At 42.8% G+C, this 20,231-nt stretch overlaps 1 protein-coding gene across 3 annotated transcripts in view; it reads left to right on the forward strand.

Annotated features, from left to right (window-relative positions):
• Positions 1–647: 647 nt before the first annotated feature.
• ME2 (malic enzyme 2) overlaps positions 648–20,231 on the forward strand; it is a 60,596-nt gene continuing 41,012 nt past the window's right edge. For 2 of the 3 annotated variants that reach the window (XR_008316953.1, XM_053299718.1), the window contains exons 1-2: positions 648–779; positions 15,676–15,797. Coding sequence is in view for 1 of the 3 variants with exons in the window: in XM_053299718.1 (XP_053155693.1) it covers positions 15,690–15,797 (108 nt within the window). In the remaining 2 variants the exon portion in view is untranslated. The remainder of the gene's footprint in view (positions 780–15,675; positions 15,798–20,231) is intronic. The other variant, XM_053299719.1, reaches the window with a different exon arrangement.

A 20,231-nucleotide genomic window follows, 5' to 3' on the forward strand; every position in this document is an offset into this window, starting at 1 on the left:
CAAAAATGGCTCTGGGCTGTTTACACAGAGAAATAACAAATAAATAAGATAAGATGGATCCCTGTCCCCAAAGGGCTCACAATCTAAAAAGAAACACAAGAGAGACACCAGCCACAGTCACTGGAGGTACGGTGCTGGGGGTGGATCGGGCCAGTTACTCTCCCCCTGCTAAAATAAAGAGAATCACCATGTTAAAAGGTGCCTCTTTGCCAAGTTAACAAGGATTAGATTTCTGAAACAGAAAAAGGGGGCAGTTGGAGAGCAAGCTGCATGCCTCCCCGCCAGCCGCCCCTCGAAAAATTTCTCCACCCCACTTCCTTCCTTCCTAAACCACCATCTCCCCCATTCTCCATCCAAACGTTCCAGCACCCCACGGCTGTGCTTCAAAATTGCGCAACCACACGCGCTTCCTTACGAGAGCCCGTCGATTGGCTGCTCCCGTCCGCCGATTAGCATATCCAGTCGTTTCCCGTCTTCCTTTCACATCTATCGCCGCTCGCAAGAATTGCAAAGCCGAGCTGGGAAGCACCATTGGCTGAAGGCCGCTATCGGTCGACTTCCTCGCTCTGCTCTTTATTGGCCAAGAGCGCTTGTCAGTCAACTGCGAAAGCCCGCCTCTAGGAGTGTGCCTCTCCGGCTCCGCTTGGTGGGCTGCATTGACTGCGGGGCTTTGAAGGGGAAGGAGGGCTGTGGTGCTCCTCGGGCTGGAGCGGCTCGGGTCCTGAAATAGCATCACATAGTTACCCGCAGGGTCACAACAGAACAGGCAGAGGCTGGAGGTAATATTTTCAAACCTACATTCGAATTATAAACCGCGTTTCTTCTTATTGCCCTTTATAACATTCTTGTATTTATGTTCTTTTTTCTTCCTGGTTATCTGCCTCTTCAGCATCTCTTTTTAACCTCTAAGGCCTTTCTTCTGGTCCCAAATATATATGCGGAGTCTGGTGGAGAGAGGGTAGACTCTTTGTTCCATGCTCTTGGCAAATATGTAATTTAACTATGAACCAAGCTGTATATTGATAATTATTGTTGTAGCTGTAAGCACTGACTGTCACCTGTTTAAGTGACACTCGGATTATATGAAACCTGCTTTATCTTTATGAATCCTGTGATTCTTTCTCTGTAGGCCTTCCTTCATTGCAACAGTATGATTCTAGCGAGGTTTTTGTGTCTTAGATAAATATTGTCACCATGCTTAAGAATGATTAGATTTCTCTTGCCTTACAAATAAGTCTTTACAAAATAATCGGTTCTAAAATTAGACTGGAGTGAAGCTGAAGTACTCTTTAAGAATCTTTCCTCCTGCTCAGACTTCTATGCATTTCTCTTTCTGCCCTCTAATTAAAATTATTGCTTCATGGATGGAAACAATTTTCATTGTTGAAAGTTATTGTTGGGTATCTGATGTACTTATGTGGCAAAACAGGAAGTGCTTTCAAAAGTCTCTAATTTTTTGTTTTGCATGCCAAGCTCTGTGTGTGTAGAGAGAGTACTATTAAGTTTAGGTGAGATTATATTTGTGATTATTGTTCTCATGTAGGACTGTAAATAAAAAGGTAGGGTTGTGAGCAGCACGTAATATTGCAGATGCTCAACCATCAGGCAAAACTAGTTGATTTCTTAAATTTATATAGTGGTGTTGTATGAAGCTGATTCTTTATTTCTGTACATCTTGTGCCAGCTCTTGACCTGAAGTGAACTTTTGTCTTTAGCCATAAAAGGCAAGACGTGAATGTTTCAAACTAGTAAACCAGCGTTTTGACTTGTCAGTGCTGGGCTTGTCAAGAATTTTCTTTTGCAGTAACTTTATTGACAATTTGTAGAGTCATGATATCAAAGTCTTGCTTGTAACAGCAAAAAATCGCATGGGACTAATTCATGAACTCTCTCGTAAATGTTTCTAAATCCTACAGAAATGTATGAGTGATCATGACTTTCATTCTAGTTCTTTCCTTGAGGCCCATTAGGATCTGGTTTTGTTTTTCCTAATTGCTGCATACACAGACAGATTGTTGGCTGGGGATGATTTGCTTGTGTGTCTGCCGATAACAATATCTGTACATCTGGGATGGGTTTTGTATCTTGCTCAAGGTTGCTTTTTTAAGGGCAAGAAGAATTTTATCCCCAGATCAGGTAGAGAATTACCAAAAATGGTGTCAAGTCTTTATATGTTGTTTGGCTGACTTGCTGAAGCAATCTACCATACTTTGCAAAAAAAAACAAAAAAAAAACTTTTTTGGGGGGGGGGCATGGCTGTTCTTTGGGTTTGCAACCCATTTGTCAGGGTTGGCCTGTGTGGAAGATCCTGCAGTGTATTTAGAACCTGTCAACCTTGATGCAATGCTGAACACTTTGTGATTTATCTGCTGAGCAAAGAAGCACCTTTTTTAAAGTGGTGATGCTCTTATATTTAGTAGGGGAAAGCAAAGCTACTGTCCCTATCCAGTTTGCACACAATGTCCCTCCAGTGGCTGTTGCTGGTGTTTATCTCATGGGTTTTTGTTTTTTAAATTGTGAGTCCTTTGGACAAAGGGTACCATTTTATTTTTGTATTTTCTGTATGAGCTGCTTTGAGCACTTTTGTTAAAAAGTGGTATATGATAATTGTAGAGTGTGTGTGTATTTATTTTGGTTATATCTGGTAGGTTCTCTAACTTTTTATAATTTTCAGTTTTAATTTGAACCTAATAACTGTGGTTTTTAATCTGACAACTTTTGTGTTTGTTTTTGTTTAATTTAGTTAATTTTATTACTCTTATTGTATCTTGTGTCTGTCTTATTGTTGTGAGCCTCCCTGAGCAATAGTGCACTGGAGGGGCAGGGTACAAATATTTTAAATAAATAAATATAGGAAGCTGCTTTATACTTCTGTTGAAAAGTGGTACATAAATATTTATTGTTGTTGCTGGCAGTGGCTCTCCACTATTTCAGGCAGGAGTCGCTCTCAGCCCTTCCTGAAGATGCCAGGGAGTGAGCCTGGGACCTTCTGCACGCAAAGCAGATGCTCTAACACTGAGCTGCAGCCCTACTCGAGGTAATAGTGGATCATTGCCCATGTTTGGTGGTTCACCAGGCTTGATAAAGCACCTGGTTTTGCTGCTTGCTTGGGACCATCAAAAGAGGAGAGTTGTCAAGAATTTGGCAAGCCATAGTTACAGGACCAGTGGGCTACATTCGTCATTGTGAGTCCCAAGTTGTACAGGTCTGCCTTATGGTCTTTGTGAGCCCTGAGAGAGACTTAGTGTACCTGTGTGTTTGTGGGAGGCATGAAATGCAGCTCTCTCATGCACCCAGATGCTGATTTCCAAAGCTGATTACATATGGTATGAAATTGTGAACCCTAAAGGGCTCACAATCATAGAAGAAAAGCATATACAAACAAAACACTTGCAATAGCCCCTAGGGTCAGTTGCTCTCCTGAAAAGTGCCTTTTTGCCCAGTTAAGTAAGGTCAAGTGTGCCGTTGAGTCGATTTTGACTCCTGGAGCCCACAGAGCCCTGTGGTTTTCTTTGGTAGAATACAGGAGGGTTTTACCATTGCCTTCTCCCATGTAGTCTGAGATGATGCCTTTCAGCATCTTCCTATATTGCTGCTGCCCGATTATAGTACCACTGGGGATTTGAACCGGCAACTTTCTGCTTGTTAGTCAAGCATTTCCCTGCTGCATCACTTAAGGTCTTTGTCCAGTTAGCAGGGGTGAAAGTCAGGGGCAGGCATTTGCAACTGTCCCATGTGGTATGGCCCTTAAATTCCCCTATGTTGGGGATGGGATGTTATTCTCCTTTTTCCTTTGCACCATGAAATCCTAAGACTAGAGAACAGAATAAGCTACTAGGCCACATGTGGGAGTTCCTGGGTGATTGCACCAGTGAGAGGAGAAAGGTGTTGGGATGGGAAAGACATGGGAAAGGACTTCCTTGGTTATAGTACTATGCTAGAGTGTATTGAGCCCAATTATTAACCAAGTCCCAAATTGTATGTTAAATAATCAAAATGATGAAAACAAAATAATAGCTCCCTGACCTGCTAATTTGTGTGTTTCAAGGACTTAAAAACATGTTGGAGATGGTGATTTAATAAATTTCTATCCTAATTTTTTTTAACAGTGTTTTTAATAGTCTCACCCACCTTCTTACAAATACTTGTGGTAGTCATTTGTGATACGTTGCAACCTGAAAAGGGGAGAAGAATCCAGCTTCCTTCCAATTCACACAAGCTTTGCTCCCTGGTCACCTGTAGATTTTGCTCATCACTGGTGATGAGACAAGTGTTTGACAAGCCAGAACTAAAGATGGTTTCTTTGCATGTGCACCTGGGTTTCTTTGTGTGTGTGTGTGTACTTTGCTGCACATGCAAGCAAAGCAGTTAATCCTGACTGCTCTTTCAAACAGACAGTATCCAATATTCAACCAGTGCAGTATCCAGAGATACAAAAGATGGGCTTAACTCTTTTCAGGCTTGCATGTCAGTGTGGTAGAGAGCACTGCATGCACAGGGAGCCTGAACTAGATCATGTAGCACTAGTGTTCCCTCTAGCAAAAGCCACTGCAGCTGGGGGTTCTGGGAGTTGTAGTCAACAACATCTGGGAATCCCTGTTAGAGGGAACACTTTGTGGCACCTCTCAAAATATGTAGCTGCTTATTGTGCTCTGGGTTATGAGATATTTCTGATGTGGTCATTCCTGCACTGTTGTATTGTATTAAAATCGCATTGAAATGTCTTCATCCCTCTTCTGCTGTGGAATTTGAAGTATTAGCTGAGTTGAAATCTAACATGCAGAGGAAAACTGTGTGTTTTGAAACAGAGCCATAATGCACCAATCCATTTATAACTGGCACTTGCCCAGTTCAATAAATTATGGCCTTTGTTATCTCTGCTGAAGTGATGAACCAATCTTAAGCGTGTCTGTTATGTTTCAAGTTTATGAAGGGTGCTTGGTGCTGTGATTCAGGTTGATGGTTGCAAGGAGCTTAAAATTGTTCCTGCCTGTTGCTGAAGTCTTTGGTTTATGGAACACACAAATGCAGTGGAAAAATAAATACTAAATAAATGGTATAATCAATCCATAGAGTCATATATTCATATATTGCTGTCAAACATAATGTGCACAAAGGAGGAGCCAAGCTCCTATATGGACCCAGAGAGTATAGTTTCTAATGTTTCTTTAATGTATCCTTAATGTCTTTGATAATAAACCTCATGGGTCACTGGACCCATGGACCCTCATGGACCCATGAGGGTTAATTATCAAAGACATTAAGGATACATTAAAGAAACATTAGAAACTATACTCTCTGGGTCCATATAGGAGCTTGGCTCCTCCTTTGTGCACATTATGTTTGACAGCAATATATGAATATATGGATTGATTATACCATTTATTTAGTATTTATTTTTCCACTGCATTTGTGTGTTCCATTAACACGGTATTCTGACTGAGATTTCTTGATTTCACATGTTCTCCCTTTTGTATTGTGAAGTCTTTGGTTTAGGCATCATCCTCTCTACCTCTTCAGATTGAGGTGGAGATTCATGTGGAGAAGAGCTGAGCATGAATCGTCCCCTTTTGCTTAACAGGGTCCACCTTGGTTTGCATGTGGTTGGGTGACTTACTTGTGAACAAAGGAAGATAGGGCCATAGCTCAGTGGAAGAGCACCCGCAGGCTTGCATTCAGAAGGTCCCAGGTTCAATTCCCTGGCATCTCTAGGTAGGACTGGGAGAGGCCCCTGTCTGTAACCTTGGAGAGCCATTGCCAGTCAGTGTAGACCAGGGCTGCCCAACTTTGGCCCTCCTGCAGATGTTGGACTACAATTCCCATCTTCCCTGACTATTGGCCATGGTGACTGGGGATCATGGGAGTTGTAGCCCCAAAATATCTGGAGGGCCGAAGTTGTGCAGGCCTAGTGTAGACAATACTCAGCTAGGTGCACCCGTCTTCTGACTCCGTATATGACAGCTTTCTGTGATCCTCCATACAAAAAAAATTATTCCTCTTGCATAGAAAACTAGTGAGGCTGAGAACACCTTTCCCACCAACCTGCTAGCTTTCTATATGCAGAGAAGTTTCAGTTTTTCAGGGAAAGGCGTTTGCCTTCTCCCTGACAACTTATTTTCTCCATGCAGGGAATTATTTGTGTGGGAAAGCAACCAGTCATATGAGCTGTTACAGTCTGAAATGGTACAGCTTTGGGCACAAGTTTATCCCTTGAATGAGGTCACGTGTATTTATTTACACGCCTTTCTCATTTACCTAGAAACTGTGTGCATCTTTTTTTTACACAGGAGTATGGCGTGAGGAGGAGCTGAAGTCTCCCCTCTTCTGGCAGCTTACCTCACTGAACTCCATTGATTGAAGCAATGGAGCAGGAAAGAGTTTAGATCCTCTCACCCATGTGCTTCTTGTCATGCCCATCCAGCCAGCCAAGGATGTTTTTATACATGAATGGGGCTGCCCTTCTCATGTCTAGTTTGGCTGAGAGAACTTCCTAGTCTGGTGGGAGAAGTAACCTACAAAGCCCTTGCGCTTTCAGCCTCAGCATGCTCCGATGGGCAACCTTCCCTCTATCTCTTTGGGGTACCATAGCTGACCTGGGCTCCAGCCACATGGCACAGCAGGTTGAGGTGTATGGTGAGAATGCGGGTGGGAATTAGCTGCTTTCCTATACAGTACAAATAAATCCCTGCATATAGAAAACTAGCATGTTGGCGGGAGGGAGAGGTGTTTCCTGGCATGCTAGTTTTCTATATTTAGGGAATGGTGTTATGCATTTGTGAAGGATCCTATGAGCCCTGACCTCAGTTTGAAGTGGTAGAGAGAACTAGGCCGTGGTCATTGATAACACCAGTGGGGATAAGAAGGCCTCATATTTCACATGCCTTGGGCAGAGTGTGTCTCCTACCTTTCTCTGTGCAGTCTGCACTTTCAAGCAGTATCCAGCCCAGCCAATCGGAAATAGTGTCCACCCCTGACTCTTCCACATCCTGCCCAAGAATATTATCAGGGTTCAAGAGATCTTGGCTCAGTTCAGCAGCCAGACAAAATGTTTTTACTCATCGGATGGTTCCTCAAGCTTTGTTTGTATATTTTTATACTAGACAGAAGATATTTTAATACTAGGCAGTATATAAATTCAATAATTGATGGTGATAATGATAATGATAATAATAATAATAATAATATCTCATCCCAGGTCCTTGGGAAGGACTCGATGTCTGGATAAAACAAACCAGTCAATAACACCTGTCTGACTGTGTAAACAAGATGATAATCTCTCATCACAGCCTTTTTCACTCATCAGTCATCATTTTTCACTTGTCACAGACTAGTAGACTAGTGGATTTGTTGAGCCCTGGATATTATAATCCCAAGTTGCTCTCTGGGGGTTTGTTTGTACATGGATCAGAATCGGATATGTCTGATTTACCCTGCCCACTGCCTGACAAGGGGCATGAACATATTTGTTCTGCTCCTCTCATGGCACACTCCCACAGACGCATAATGATATGAGGTGGGCAGTTCATCTAAATAGCTTCTCCCATGTGACTTTAACTACATTAGTATTCACATGAGACTGCCCCCTGCCCCGACCTGCGATTATGAGGCTGCAGAATGGCAGGCCAGGAGCGGGCAGGATCTTTACAGTTGTATCCTGAATTACATGATGTAGAGGCCATTTTGTTGTCCAAAACAGCCTGTTCAGAAGTGCCCCTGAATGCTAGAATTCCCTCCCGCTCTCAGTATTTCAGATTTGCATCCGTAGTATTCATTGATGATCAGTGTTCCCTCTAAGGCATGCACATGTGCCTGCGCTCACAAGTGTTTTTTTTAATGTCCGCTCAGTTGATTGTAGATCCTCTCAGGTTGAATCAGGAAGGCCCCATTCTGAATGCTTATGCGCACACACTGCCTTGATATTCCTGGCCAGAACAAAACTCATTTCGCACACAGATGAAAATGAGAGAGAACACTTTTGATGATGTAAGACAGGGATGGCTGAGGCTCTCCAACTGAAGTTAGACTGTCCCCAGCAGCGATAAATTGCAGATGAGGTTGGTGACAATTGTCATACAGCAACAGCTGGTGAACTTCAGGTTGGCTCCCCAGTGTAGGCATTGCTATAATTCATATGGTTCAGAATCCCAAATGTTCTGTATAATTCACTTAACATTTGCGTTCCTAAGGAAGGTTTGTTCCTAGCTGCAGCTCCTAAAGTGCAGTATGCACAGAGTCCCGCTCATGGAAAATGTTTGCTGCTTGATAAGTGCCTGTGTACAGTGCTAGTGATTAGTTTGAACTGGCCAGATGCCCTGCCTGATAAGAGGTTTTGCCTCAGAAAAAACCCCACAGCTCTCATCTGTGTTCCAAGAGTCAGACAGACACAATCTTGCAGGTTGCAAAAGAATTACTGGCTGCAGGAAGTCAAGATGGGCTGTCTAGGGTGCCTGGCAGAGAGAAGTTGCTTATACAGTACCTCTGATCTAATTGAAACTAAGTGATGTTCGGGGAGCCAGAAATGAGTGTAATAACTGTTCCCAGTATGAATGACACTTCAGAGCAGAGGTGGCCAACCTGAGGCTCTCCAGCTGTTGTTGGACTGCAACTCCGATCATCTCCTGCAGCGGTGTATGATGGGAGTTGTAGTCAAACGACATCTGGAGAGCCTCAGGTTGGCCACCCTTACTTTAGAGGTCTTGTTTTTATACCTGTTTCATATGTTTTTAGCTTGATGTTTTTATTGCTTTTATTGTATGTTTTAATTTTTGTAAACCGCTTTGGGGTTTTCTTTTAACGAAAGGCGGTATAGAAATGTAAAAATAAATAAATAAATAAATAAATTTAGAGCCAGTTTGCACTTGAATATTTGTTTTTTCTTAAACAATTCCAAACGTTTTGATTAAGTGCTGTCAAGTCAGTGTCAACTCTTCATGACCACATAGATAGATTCTCTCCAAGATGATCTGTCTTCAACTAGGCCTTTAAGGTCTCTCAGTGATGCATTCATTGCTGTTGTAATTGAGTCCATCCACCTTGCTGCTGGTCATCCTCTTCTTCTTTCCTTCAACTTTTCCCAGCATTATTGACTTCTCAAGGGAGCTGGGTTTTCGCATAATGTGTCCCAAGTATGATAGTTTGAGCCTGCTAATCTGGGCTTCGAGTGAAAATCCTGAATTGATTTGTTCTATGATCCATTTGTTTTTTTTCCTGGCTGTTCATGGTATCCTCAAAAGTCTTCTCCAGCACCAAATTCAAAAGCGTCAATACCTTTTCTATCTTGCTTCTTCAAAGTCCAGCTTTCACATCCTTAGAGTGTCATGGGAGAAACCATTGTCTGAACAATTCTAATCTTTGTAGGTATAGACACGGGTCAGCATCTAAATATCCTTTCACCTTCATTGCAACACTACTAAGTGCTAGTCTGCAGTGTATTTCTTGACTGCTGGATGCTTTACAGTTGATGGTCAATCCTAAAAGGCAGAAACTATCCACCACTTCAATGTCTTCATTATCAATTCTGAGGCTGCTTGCTGTACCTGTTGTCATTAGTTTAGTCTTCTTTACATTTAGTCGTAGTCCTATTTTTTCACTGTGCTCCTTGACTTTCATTACTAGAGCTTGCAGATCATCTGCATTCTCAGCTGTCAGAGTGGTGTCATCAGCGTAGCGCAATTTATTGATGTTTCTTTCAACTTTAAAACCACGCTCATCTTCTTCCAATCCAGCTTCTCTCAATATATGTTCAGTTGAATAATATAAGTTGAATAAACAAGGAGAAAGTATACAGCCTTGTCTTACTCCTTTGCCGATCTGGAACCAGTTTGTTTCACCTGGACTGTGGCTTCCCGTCCTGTGTATAGGTTTCTCATGAGAACAATGAGATTTTCTGGGACACCCATTTTCCTAAGGATATTCCACAACTTGACATGGTCAATGTAATCGAAGGCTTTTCTGTAGTCAATAAAGCACATATTGACTTCCTTTTGGTATTCTTTGGCTTTCTCAATCAATTTCTCATCCAGCGTGCATCAGCAATGATGTCTCAAATGTTTGGGGTGACTTAAACTTGACCTCTGCATGTTGCTGGCTGGCTACAGACTACTTTTGCTTTGCTCTCCTTGTGCCTTGTCCCTCTCTAAACAAGAATTGGGTCTGGCACCAGCAGCAGTCAGGCCATGGCATAGTAACTGACGCATGCCTGGTTTAAGTGGTTGGCTCTTCCCACAAGAAGCACGGAAATGAGGGCAGGATCCTGATCACTGTTGTTCCTGTGTTTACTGCAGGGAAACTAGACCAGTCTGAGCTCTGTGCACGTTTCACAATTAACAAATATGTGCATGTCTTTCCACTTTCTCTCAGAAGGGGTTTTTGTACCCAAGGTCAAAAAGTATAAATTGACTTTTGGGTAGAATGCTCTTTCTACCATGTTCTTTCTCTCTTGATGCATCTTGGGCCAACTCCAGCCATGCTTTCACCTCTGTTTTCTCTTCCTCACATGCTTTCCTGTTGTGGGTGAGGGGATATGCTTCTTTTGAGGTCTAATGCCTTTGCTACCCTCTTAGATAATACTTCTATTAGTCTATATTTAAAAAACATATAGTGATCAGTCATGAGTAGAAATTGCTGTCCCAGAACCTTTTCCTACCTTGCTGGAGATTGCATTTCCAAGAAAGCTGTGTTCTGTACAGGAGTAGACTCATTGGTCATAGCCATGCCTGGAATTCATTAGAAGATAATCCTCCTTGGCCTAACTGCTGTGGTAGAAGTTAAGCTGGTATTGGGCGGGGGGAAGGAAAGATCGTGCTGTCAAGTCGATGTCAATTCCTGGCAACCACAGAGTCATGTGGTTTTCTTGGTGGAATACAGGACGGGTTTACCATTGCCATCTCCCACTCAGTAACAGATTATGCCTTTCAGCACCTTCCTATATTGCTGCTGCCCGATATAGGAGTTTCGCATATTCTGGGAAACACAGCAGCGGGGATTCGAACCAGCAGCCTCCTGCTCTCTAGGCAGCTGCTTCCTGCTGCACAGTTAGGTGGAAGCTGGTATTGGGGAGGCTTTAATCAGTCATGCCAGATGCTGTTCTCCTGGGGTGAATATCTGTAAGCTGATAGATGAATAGCAGCGTGGCAAATATACCCACTTGCCCATGCCTCTATCAGTTGCTTACAATTTACATCATCGTCCAGGCCTTGATAAATTTTCTTTGACTCTAAGAGACAGCCCAAAGACTTAAGAGCCAGACAAGGGACACATGACAAAATTACCAAACTTAGTGATGGACACTGTGGAGGGGAAGGGGAAATGGGGTTCCTTCTATCCCCCTTCTAAGCACCATACTTAGAACAGAAACAGGGTTGCCAGGGACAAATTTTTATTAAACTACTGTATATAGACACTATGGCTCCTGGCACCTGGGATTTGTCAATTCTAGGTTGTCATAGTTTAAAACAGGGCTGCGGAACGTCTACCCTCCTGCAGGTGTTGGACTACAACTCCCATAAGTCCTGACTATTGGCCACTGTGGCCGGGGATGATGGGAGCTGTGTTCCAAAAACAGCTGAACATCCAAAGTTGTGCAGCCCTGGTCTAAAGTGGAACATAGTAAGCTGCCATATACTGAGTTGGACCCTTGGTCTGTCTAGCTCAGTATTGTCTACACAGATTGGCAGCAGCTTCTCCAAAGTTGCAGGCAGGAATCTCTCTCGGCCCTACCTTGGAGAAACCAGAGAGGGAACTTGAAACCTTCTGCTCTTCCCTAAGGGGAATATCTTAGTGATCACACAGTGTAGTATCCTGTTCAAATGCAACCAGGGCGGACCCTGCTTAGCTAGAGGGACAAGTCATGCTTGCTACCACAAGAGCAGCTCTTTTCAAGTGAAAGCGGAAATTAACATTCTCTGACATGCAGTGGGTTTTTTTTTTAAAGTAGTATAATGCAATTGTTTTCCATGAACGTGTTGGAAGAACAAAATTAAAAATGAAACTGGAGGACACGTTTAAAAAAAAACACAAGTCCAGGTTCATTATTGTGTGTAAGAAGCATCATTTAAATCACAAGTTCAAAGGTTGGGGGGGGGGATATAACTAATTAGATCATACTTGGGCTGTTAATTGCTTGGATCACATACCCTTTTTTCCTTCCTCCAAGGAATAGGAGAGCGATCCTGTTTCACAGGTTTACTCGTTAACTAGAGATAGGTAAATTAATTATTTGCTGGGTGGTAATGAAAGGAGTGCTTTCTTGCCATGTCTTCATTTTATATCTTTGCTAAATCTATCTTAAGGTGTTTAGCCTCCACTAATTGAAGCTGGCCAACAGTCAAACAAGGATATATCAATAACAGCTTTCAAATTGGGATAGAAAAATCAGCATTCCTTGGACTGTGATCTCAACTCCCTGGGTGTTTAGGGAGGTATCTCCCCCCTCCCAGTTCTATTGTAACACCATTAGCAATCTCTGAATCCCTGCAGGCTTGCTTTTCAGCTTGTATCCAGGGAAACACATCTCAGAAGGCCCTGTTGGTGAACCCCTGCTGATCCACAGCATCCTTATTGAGACTTTTTGCAACACGGGCATCTTAATCTCTAGACAAGTTCTAAAAAACTTAAACCTTGGTCAGGTTCCCCTGTTCTAAATTTTCATCTACAGCTAGCATATCTTTTAAGATGGATCTACCATTTTTTGTAAGATCCTTCCTGTGCAATAGCTCGTTCTTTCTGAACCACTTAATTCTGACAGGCCAGCTGCATTCTGTCCACAGGGACCTACTTTAGCAGAGAATCATTCTGTGAAAAGCAGCTTGTGTTTCTAATACCAACAAAGTTTCCATTGCCTCTGTTACCGAGTAGTTAACGAGTAAACTTGGCCACAGGGCAAGCCACTCTAACGAATGTGATTAAAATAACTTTCTTTCTTTGGTTGTATTTTATTTAGGAGTGCATACAGAACAGTTTGCAATCATGAGTCAAATCCAGAATTCAGGAAACAAGATTATGTCTCCCCCACTTTCATGATAAAGTGGGCAGCCTCCAGATCAGGACTCGGGGAGGACTAAAAATAAAAAGATAGCCACAATAACTTCCCACATTCTTGTCACAACTTTCCAAAGGACCTTTGGAGGTTTCTAAATTGCTGGCAACGGTTGGAAAAAATAATTTATGTCAATCTCCTTGTCATGTATCACACGGACCTGAATTTGATTCCAAAGCAATGCCTTACAACCACTACCCCAGCTCTTTAGTTTGTAATGCATAATATCACTTCTAGAATGTTCATTCTGTCATCCGCAAGTTAATTAATAACCCAAACCGTGGAACATTGCGGTATTCAAAAGCAGCCTGTATACCAGTTAATTTCAGTTAATCTGTTTTCAAGTGTTTGGGTGATAGGTCTTTGCATTTCATCCCAGAGTTTTTGCAGGAAACATTTAATATGTTGTTGGAAAGCATCAGGGAACACCACTTGAGACTGGGTGCCATTGAACTGGAGAGTGCAAATCTGGCCTATGGAAAGCCATAGGAACATACGAAGCAGCCTTATATGAAGTCAGACCGTTGATTCATCTAACTCGGTATTATCTACGCAGACTGGCAGAGGCTTTTCCAATGTTTCAGGCAGGAATCTCTCCCAAACATACCTGGAGATGCCAGGAAGTGACCTGAGACCTTCTGCATGCAAATGTGCAGATGCTCTTCCATTGACCTATAGCCCTATCCCCTAAGGGGAATATCTTGCAGCACTCACATGTAGTCAACCATTTAAATGCAAACCAAGGCAGACCCTGCTTAGCAAAGGGGAGAAATCATGCTTGCTACTGCAAGACTAGCACTCTTCCCCAATTGGCTATTGCTGATGTATTAATCAAAGATTTGATCTTGTCTTCAGTAAACTAGTCTAGCATTCGTTGGTACTGCCTCTACTTCAGACACAAAGCAAGTTAAGTAACTGGGCCATTCCAAATGATAATTGTGGACATTTTCCCATTAACTTTATAAATGGTAACTAGGGATGTGCATGAACTGGTTTGTGCACTCCTGGGAAGCAGGGTGGTTCCTTTAAGGGCAGGAAGGGTGCCCTTACCTGTCCTGCTGTCCCACCCACCGCCGACTCTCCCCAAAACCACTGGTTCGGGGCTGCAGCATATCTCCTTGCAGCCCCAGTCATTGTTGTACCAGAAGTGGTTGACTCGTGTGCCGACCCACTTCCAGTACAATGCTGACTGGGGCAGCCACCCTGCCCTTAAAGGAAACCCCTGCCTCTGAACTGGCTCATTCGATGGACTTTCGAACTGGTTTGGCGCTCCATAAATGGAGCGCCAAACCGGTTTGTGCACATTTCTAATGGTAGCCTGGTTCACCCAGTCATTCAAATCTACGTTTAATGTAGATTAATATTAAATACTAATATTAGTGTGACTGTGTGAATCCATGCTAAGGTGGGAATTTTTTATTCATCTTGGACTACAAACCGCCTTGACACAATCAAACTTATGTCAGTAATCCACATTAAAGCTAGATTTGATTGATTGTGTGAACTGGGCCATTGAATATCAAAATATGTCTAAACCCACACCAGGCAATAAACTGTGGTTTATTTCAGGTAGTTAAGCCACAATCTGAACCCAAGATTTGAAGTTGATTTGTTTGTGCTAACCATGGTCTTGCATGATGTCTGAACCTACAATGATGGTTTAAGCTTGGTTTGTTTTGGTAGCTTTTCCCTTACAAGGCTCTTGTATAAAGGCAAGTCTAGATCATGGGAGGTTAGGAGAATTGCTGGGACCTGAGCAAATTATGATATTGGAAAACAAACCAAAGTTTGATGATTGTCTGTAATGCCAACCCTGGTTTGTTAAATAAGCCTTAGTTAAAATAAATGGCGCTCCTGTGACTCCCCCCCATTATATGTGGTTGCCCCAATCACATCCCTCTTCCTAGACTCATGGGAGGGGAAATAGCAAACTATTGCTCCATGTTGAACTTTACAGATGCCTGGAACAGTATTCTCTCTATTTCAGTTCATCTGTGTGAGGAATGAGTTTTGTTCTGGGCAGCCGTATCAAGGCAGTGTGTGTACACACGTGCATTCAGAGTGGGGCCTTCCTGATTCAACCTGAGAGGGATTTAAAATTAACCGAGTGGACATTTAGAAATGTGCGAGTGCACACACACATGTACGCCTTAGAGGGAACACCGTCCTAAAAGTAGGAAGAGAGATTCTTGCTGCTTCTGAGTATCTGAATGGGCTGGTGTGAAGAGAGTAGATGAAGCCATGCCTTCCCTGAGTTTTAGGGAGTAGTGAGACAATTCCCTCCACTTTTTCCAGCATTTGGGCGGCCAGAAAAAGTAATTTCTATCTTGCCACTTTATGCCTGGCACAAATGAGAAAGTCAGGCACTAGGGAAGGTTAGAATTGGTGTGAGAGAGACTTTCGTTCTGCTTCTCACAACCACCGAAGCCCCACACAAAGTGAAAGAACAACCATCCCTCCCTTGAATTATCTCAGACTCCTACTCAGGGAAGGGAAAATTTCATTTCCTCACTTTGCACTGGGCCGTACAGTCAAACTTGAATCTGCTCATATCTCTGTGTGCTATCAGCGTGAAACAAGTATGTCTGCATATTAGCATGTAATACAGTTCTCTCTCTCTCTTTCCCCCCTTTTCTTAGACAAACTTTAAGAAATGTTCTCCCGATTAAGAATAGCTACTGCATCCTGCATGCTGGCATGCCGTGGTATGCATACAAAAGAAAAAGGCAAGCTATTGATGCTGAACCCCAGAACAAATAAGGTTAGTTGCTTGGATGTATTGTATGCTTTATCTTATTAATAATGGTGCCTTAGGCCTTTAACACAGGGCTGATGACTGCATACTGCCCCAGTTCAGGCCTGTTCATGTTCCGACTCAAAGCAATGCCGAAAAAGATGATGTGAGGTTGATGTCTTTACACTGTGTAAGGTCAGAATGAAAAACATTATGTTGTACGAGTGTACACGTGTTTGTACTTGTGAATGACCTTATCTGCATTCATGTTAAAAGTGAACCTGGGTACAGGCCCCTCTAAAGCATGGTACAGACAGGAAGTGAACTGCTGTACCTGTGTTAACGTGAATAACGGTAACTGTATACAGATCTATATCTGTGCACATTGTACTCTCACTGTACAAGTGTTCAACATAATGTCTGAATAGGGCTTTTGTCATGGAGGATCATTAAATTGTGGGTATCTCTATTAGTTTAATTTGAAGTACGAAATGTAGAGAATTGATACCAATCCCCCATTGTCATATGAATATATCAGCTTGTTAGTAGGGGTAGTAATCTGTGTTGTGTTGTGGTAGTGAAGCCTCTGACACTGGCTAAGCTGGTATGGTGTCATGGAATGTTTAGCTTTTCAGACAACAAAGTGGTTCTCAGTCCAGCCTCTGTGGGGAAAGGGAAAGTTCGCAGTTTGGCTGGGATTAAAATTTCACACTGGGATGGGCTAAGGACCAGGAAAAAGTCGCAGCATGTAGGAAAGCTAACGAACAGGGAGCCCCAAGGTGGGGAGACTAAAGGAATGGATCAACATAGGCAATGGATTGAGAAAGAAGAACCTATAGGAGGGGTGAGTGGAGAATGAGGCATGAGGGGAAGGGTGAAGGAGGCAGGAACATTTATGTATTTATGCAGTTGGCCCTCGTCACTGTGGTTTTGCCTTTCCACAGATGGGTCTTAGAGACCTGGTTCATTTATCCACTGTGTGAAAATAGGCTAAATTTGCCTGCTTGCCGTTGCAGAATGGCTGGTAATGACTTCTGGTGTCACTTCTGGCCACCGTTTTAGAGCACAGAGCCATTTTGAGGCTTTCTTTTTCTTTTTTTCTTTTAAAAAAAATTATTATTATTTTGCTGAAAATTCAGCTGGTTTGGGAGGGCATTTCTGGAGAGCAAGGTACACTGTATTTCTACTCTTATTTCTCCCTGCTTTTTAGGCATTTTTTTCCTGTTTGAAACCTAACCCCTCAATTCTCATAGAGCTAAGGTTTTGTTGTTCAGTTTCCATATTTGTGCCTATATGCAAGAACAGAATCCCCGTGAATAATGAGGGCCATGTGTAGTTCAATTTCTGTACTGCCTTTCATAAAACTTATCCCAAGGTAGTTTTAAAAATTACAGTGCTATAGAACTCCATAAAAATCACATGTAAAACATTAAAATCCCTAAAAACAATAAAAACCGTAAAACCCTTTTTTTTTTTTTAACCACCATAAAAAGATAAATAGAAGCAGCAGAGCTGAGAAACCAGGCATCCCTAAGGGGTAAAAACAAAATAAAAAGGTCCTTAGTTACTTTAAAGCAAACAGATTTCAAAGAGTGGCTACTCTTTGGGATTGTCATTCACTGGGAGAGCATTCCAGAGCCTGGGAGCAACAACAGAGAAGGCCTTGCCATGTGTGCATGAATTAAAGTGAGAAGAGATGCTGAAAAAACATCATAGTATTTAAGATCAGGGTGAGCTATGGTGAGGGGATGAAGTGAAGTGCTTGGGTGGTAGCTCCAGAAATGGGATGTGTAATTTGTTTAAACTAGTAACTAGGCTGCTAGTTAGCTTTGTATTTTCTTGTTTGCAAGCTCTTTCAGAGTTGTTACTTCATTCATCATTACAACGACTGGAGCACAAGTGGAGGAAGACCCTACTCGAATCCGACAGTTTACAACATAGAGCACATTTGAGGATCTATTATTTGGCAATACGGGCAGCAAAGAAGAGATTCTTTTCAGCCCGAATTGTGTCTACAAGTTCACGTCCAGCAGAGTTGTTCAGGGTTGTGAGAGGGCTAGTAAGTGCCCCTCCTCCCTTGAATCAGAACTTGGAACCATCTGTTATCCGCTGTGACCAGTTTAATGAGTTTTTGTGTGGATGTAATCTCTTGTATTCAAGCTGAGTTGGATTTAGACCCCACAATTACTGCAGTATCTGAATCAGAGGTGTCCGGCGACTCCTCTTATGTGGTCAGGCTGGATCAGTTCCAGTTAGTGATTCATGAGGATGTGGACAAGCTGGCTGGAGCGGTGCGGCCTACCACCTTTTCTCTTGACCCTTGCCTGACATGGCTTATACTGTCTGGCAGGGAAGTTGTAGAAGGCCTAGTTGAGATCATAAATGCTTCTCTGAGGGAGGGCAGGATGCCTCCTTGCCTTAAGGAGGCAATTATTAGACCTCTTTGAAGACTCCTGCATTGGATCCCTCAGAGTTAAGCAACTATAGGCCTGTCTCCAACCTTCCGTGGTTGGGCAAGGTAATTGAGAGGGTGGTAGCTTCCCAACAGGCAGTCTTGAATGAAACTGATTATCTAGACCCATTTCAGACTGGCTTTCGGGTGGGCTATGTGGTGGAGACTGCCTAGGTTGGCCTGATGGATGATCTCCAATTGGGAATTGACAGAGAAAGTATGACTATGTTGGTCTTTTTGTACCTCTCAGCGGCTTTGGATACTATGGACAATAGTATTCTTCCGGAGCGTCTGAGGGGGTTGGGGGTGGGAGGAACTGCTTTGCAGTGGTTCCACTACTACCACACAGGCAGATTCCAGATGGTGTCCCTCGGTGACTGTTGTTCTTCAAAATCTGAACTTTAGAGCCCTCAGGGGTCTAAAGTTTAGAGCCCGTATTGTCTCCGATGTTTAATATCTACATGAAACCTCTGGAAGAGATCATCAGGAGATTTGGTGCAGGGTGTTATAAGTATGCAGATGACCCCCAAATCTGTTTCTTCATGTCAACATCCTCAGGAGAAGGCATAACCTCCCTAAAATGCTTGCCTGGAGGTGGTTATGGGCTGGATGAGAAATAGCAAACTGAGACTGAATCCAGATAAGAAGGAGGTACTCATTGTGCAGGGTTGGAACTTGGGAGATGATTTTGATCTGCCTGTTCTGGATGGGGTCACACTTCCCCAGAAGGAACAGGTATGCAGTCTAGGGGTGCTTCTGGACACAAGCCTCTCCCTGGTGTCCCAGGTTGAGGCAGTGGCCAGAAGTGCCTTCTATCAGCTTTGGTTGATATGCTAGCTGTGTTCATTTTTTGAGATAAATGACATCAGAACAGTAGTACATCTGCTGGTCACCTCCAGACTTGACTACTGCAATGCACTTTATGTGGGGCTGCCTTTGTATGTAGTCCAGAAACTGCAGTTGGTCCAGAATGCAGCAGCTGGGTTGATCTCTGGGTCATCATGGAGAGATCATATCACTCCTATCTTAAAAGGTCTACACTGGTTGCTGTTATAACCAGTGTAGGTCTTGATTATAACCTGTAAAGCCCTAAACAGCTTGGGCCCTGGGTATATAAGAGAACATCTTCGCTATGAACCACACCACCCATTGAGATCATCAGGAGAGGTTCGTCCGCAGTTGCCACCGGCTCGTCTGGTGGCTACTCGGGGATGTGCCTTCTCCGTTGCTGCCCTGAGGCTTTGGAATACGCTCCCTGCTGAAATAAGAGCCTCGCCATCTCTTAAAACTTTTAAAAAGGCAGTCAAGACACATTTGTTCACCCAGGCTTTTAAATAGATATTGTTTTAATGGTTTGATGGTTTTTAATAGTGTTAATGTTTTACATTTTAAATTATGTTTTAACCTTTTTGTTTGATTTGTTGTGTTGTTGTAAATCACCCAGAGGCTTGCGTTTTGGGTGGTATAAAAAGTTTGTATAAATAAATAAAATAAAATAAAATATATAGAATAAAATAAAATAAACAGTACAATGAGTTGGTCATTTCAGTTTTCTCTTCCGTTTGGAGAGTGTGGCTAAGAGACCAGCACAAAGCCATGTAGCAGGGACCATTTCACGTGTTACAAAATTACAATGCAAAAGGCACTCTGGTGCAAGAAGTCACTTGCGACCCTCTTGTCTTTGATCTTGCATGTAAATGCTTTGAAAAACTGGGCTGGCAATGTTGTCCCAGAGAATGTATATGCACAAAAGCTGGTATGGGTGGTTGTGAGAGATGACAGACTAAGTGTAGTTTTCTTGTCATTGCTGTTTACATGTAAGGGCCATTCAGCGTAAGAATTTTGTACTCTGTGAAACGGACTCAAGGCTATGCCTGATCAAGAATCTGCAGCCAGGAGATCTTAAAGTTCAACTCCAATATCTTATCAGTTTTGGATCACATTATTGCTGCAGTGTTGCTTCTAAGGTTACTATTCCTCTGTAAGTCCTCTGCCAGGGGAGAAAGGTC

Source organism: Hemicordylus capensis, chromosome 2 (genome assembly GCF_027244095.1).
Source record: "Hemicordylus capensis ecotype Gifberg chromosome 2, rHemCap1.1.pri, whole genome shotgun sequence".
Lineage (NCBI taxonomy): Eukaryota > Metazoa > Chordata > Lepidosauria > Squamata > Cordylidae > Hemicordylus > Hemicordylus capensis.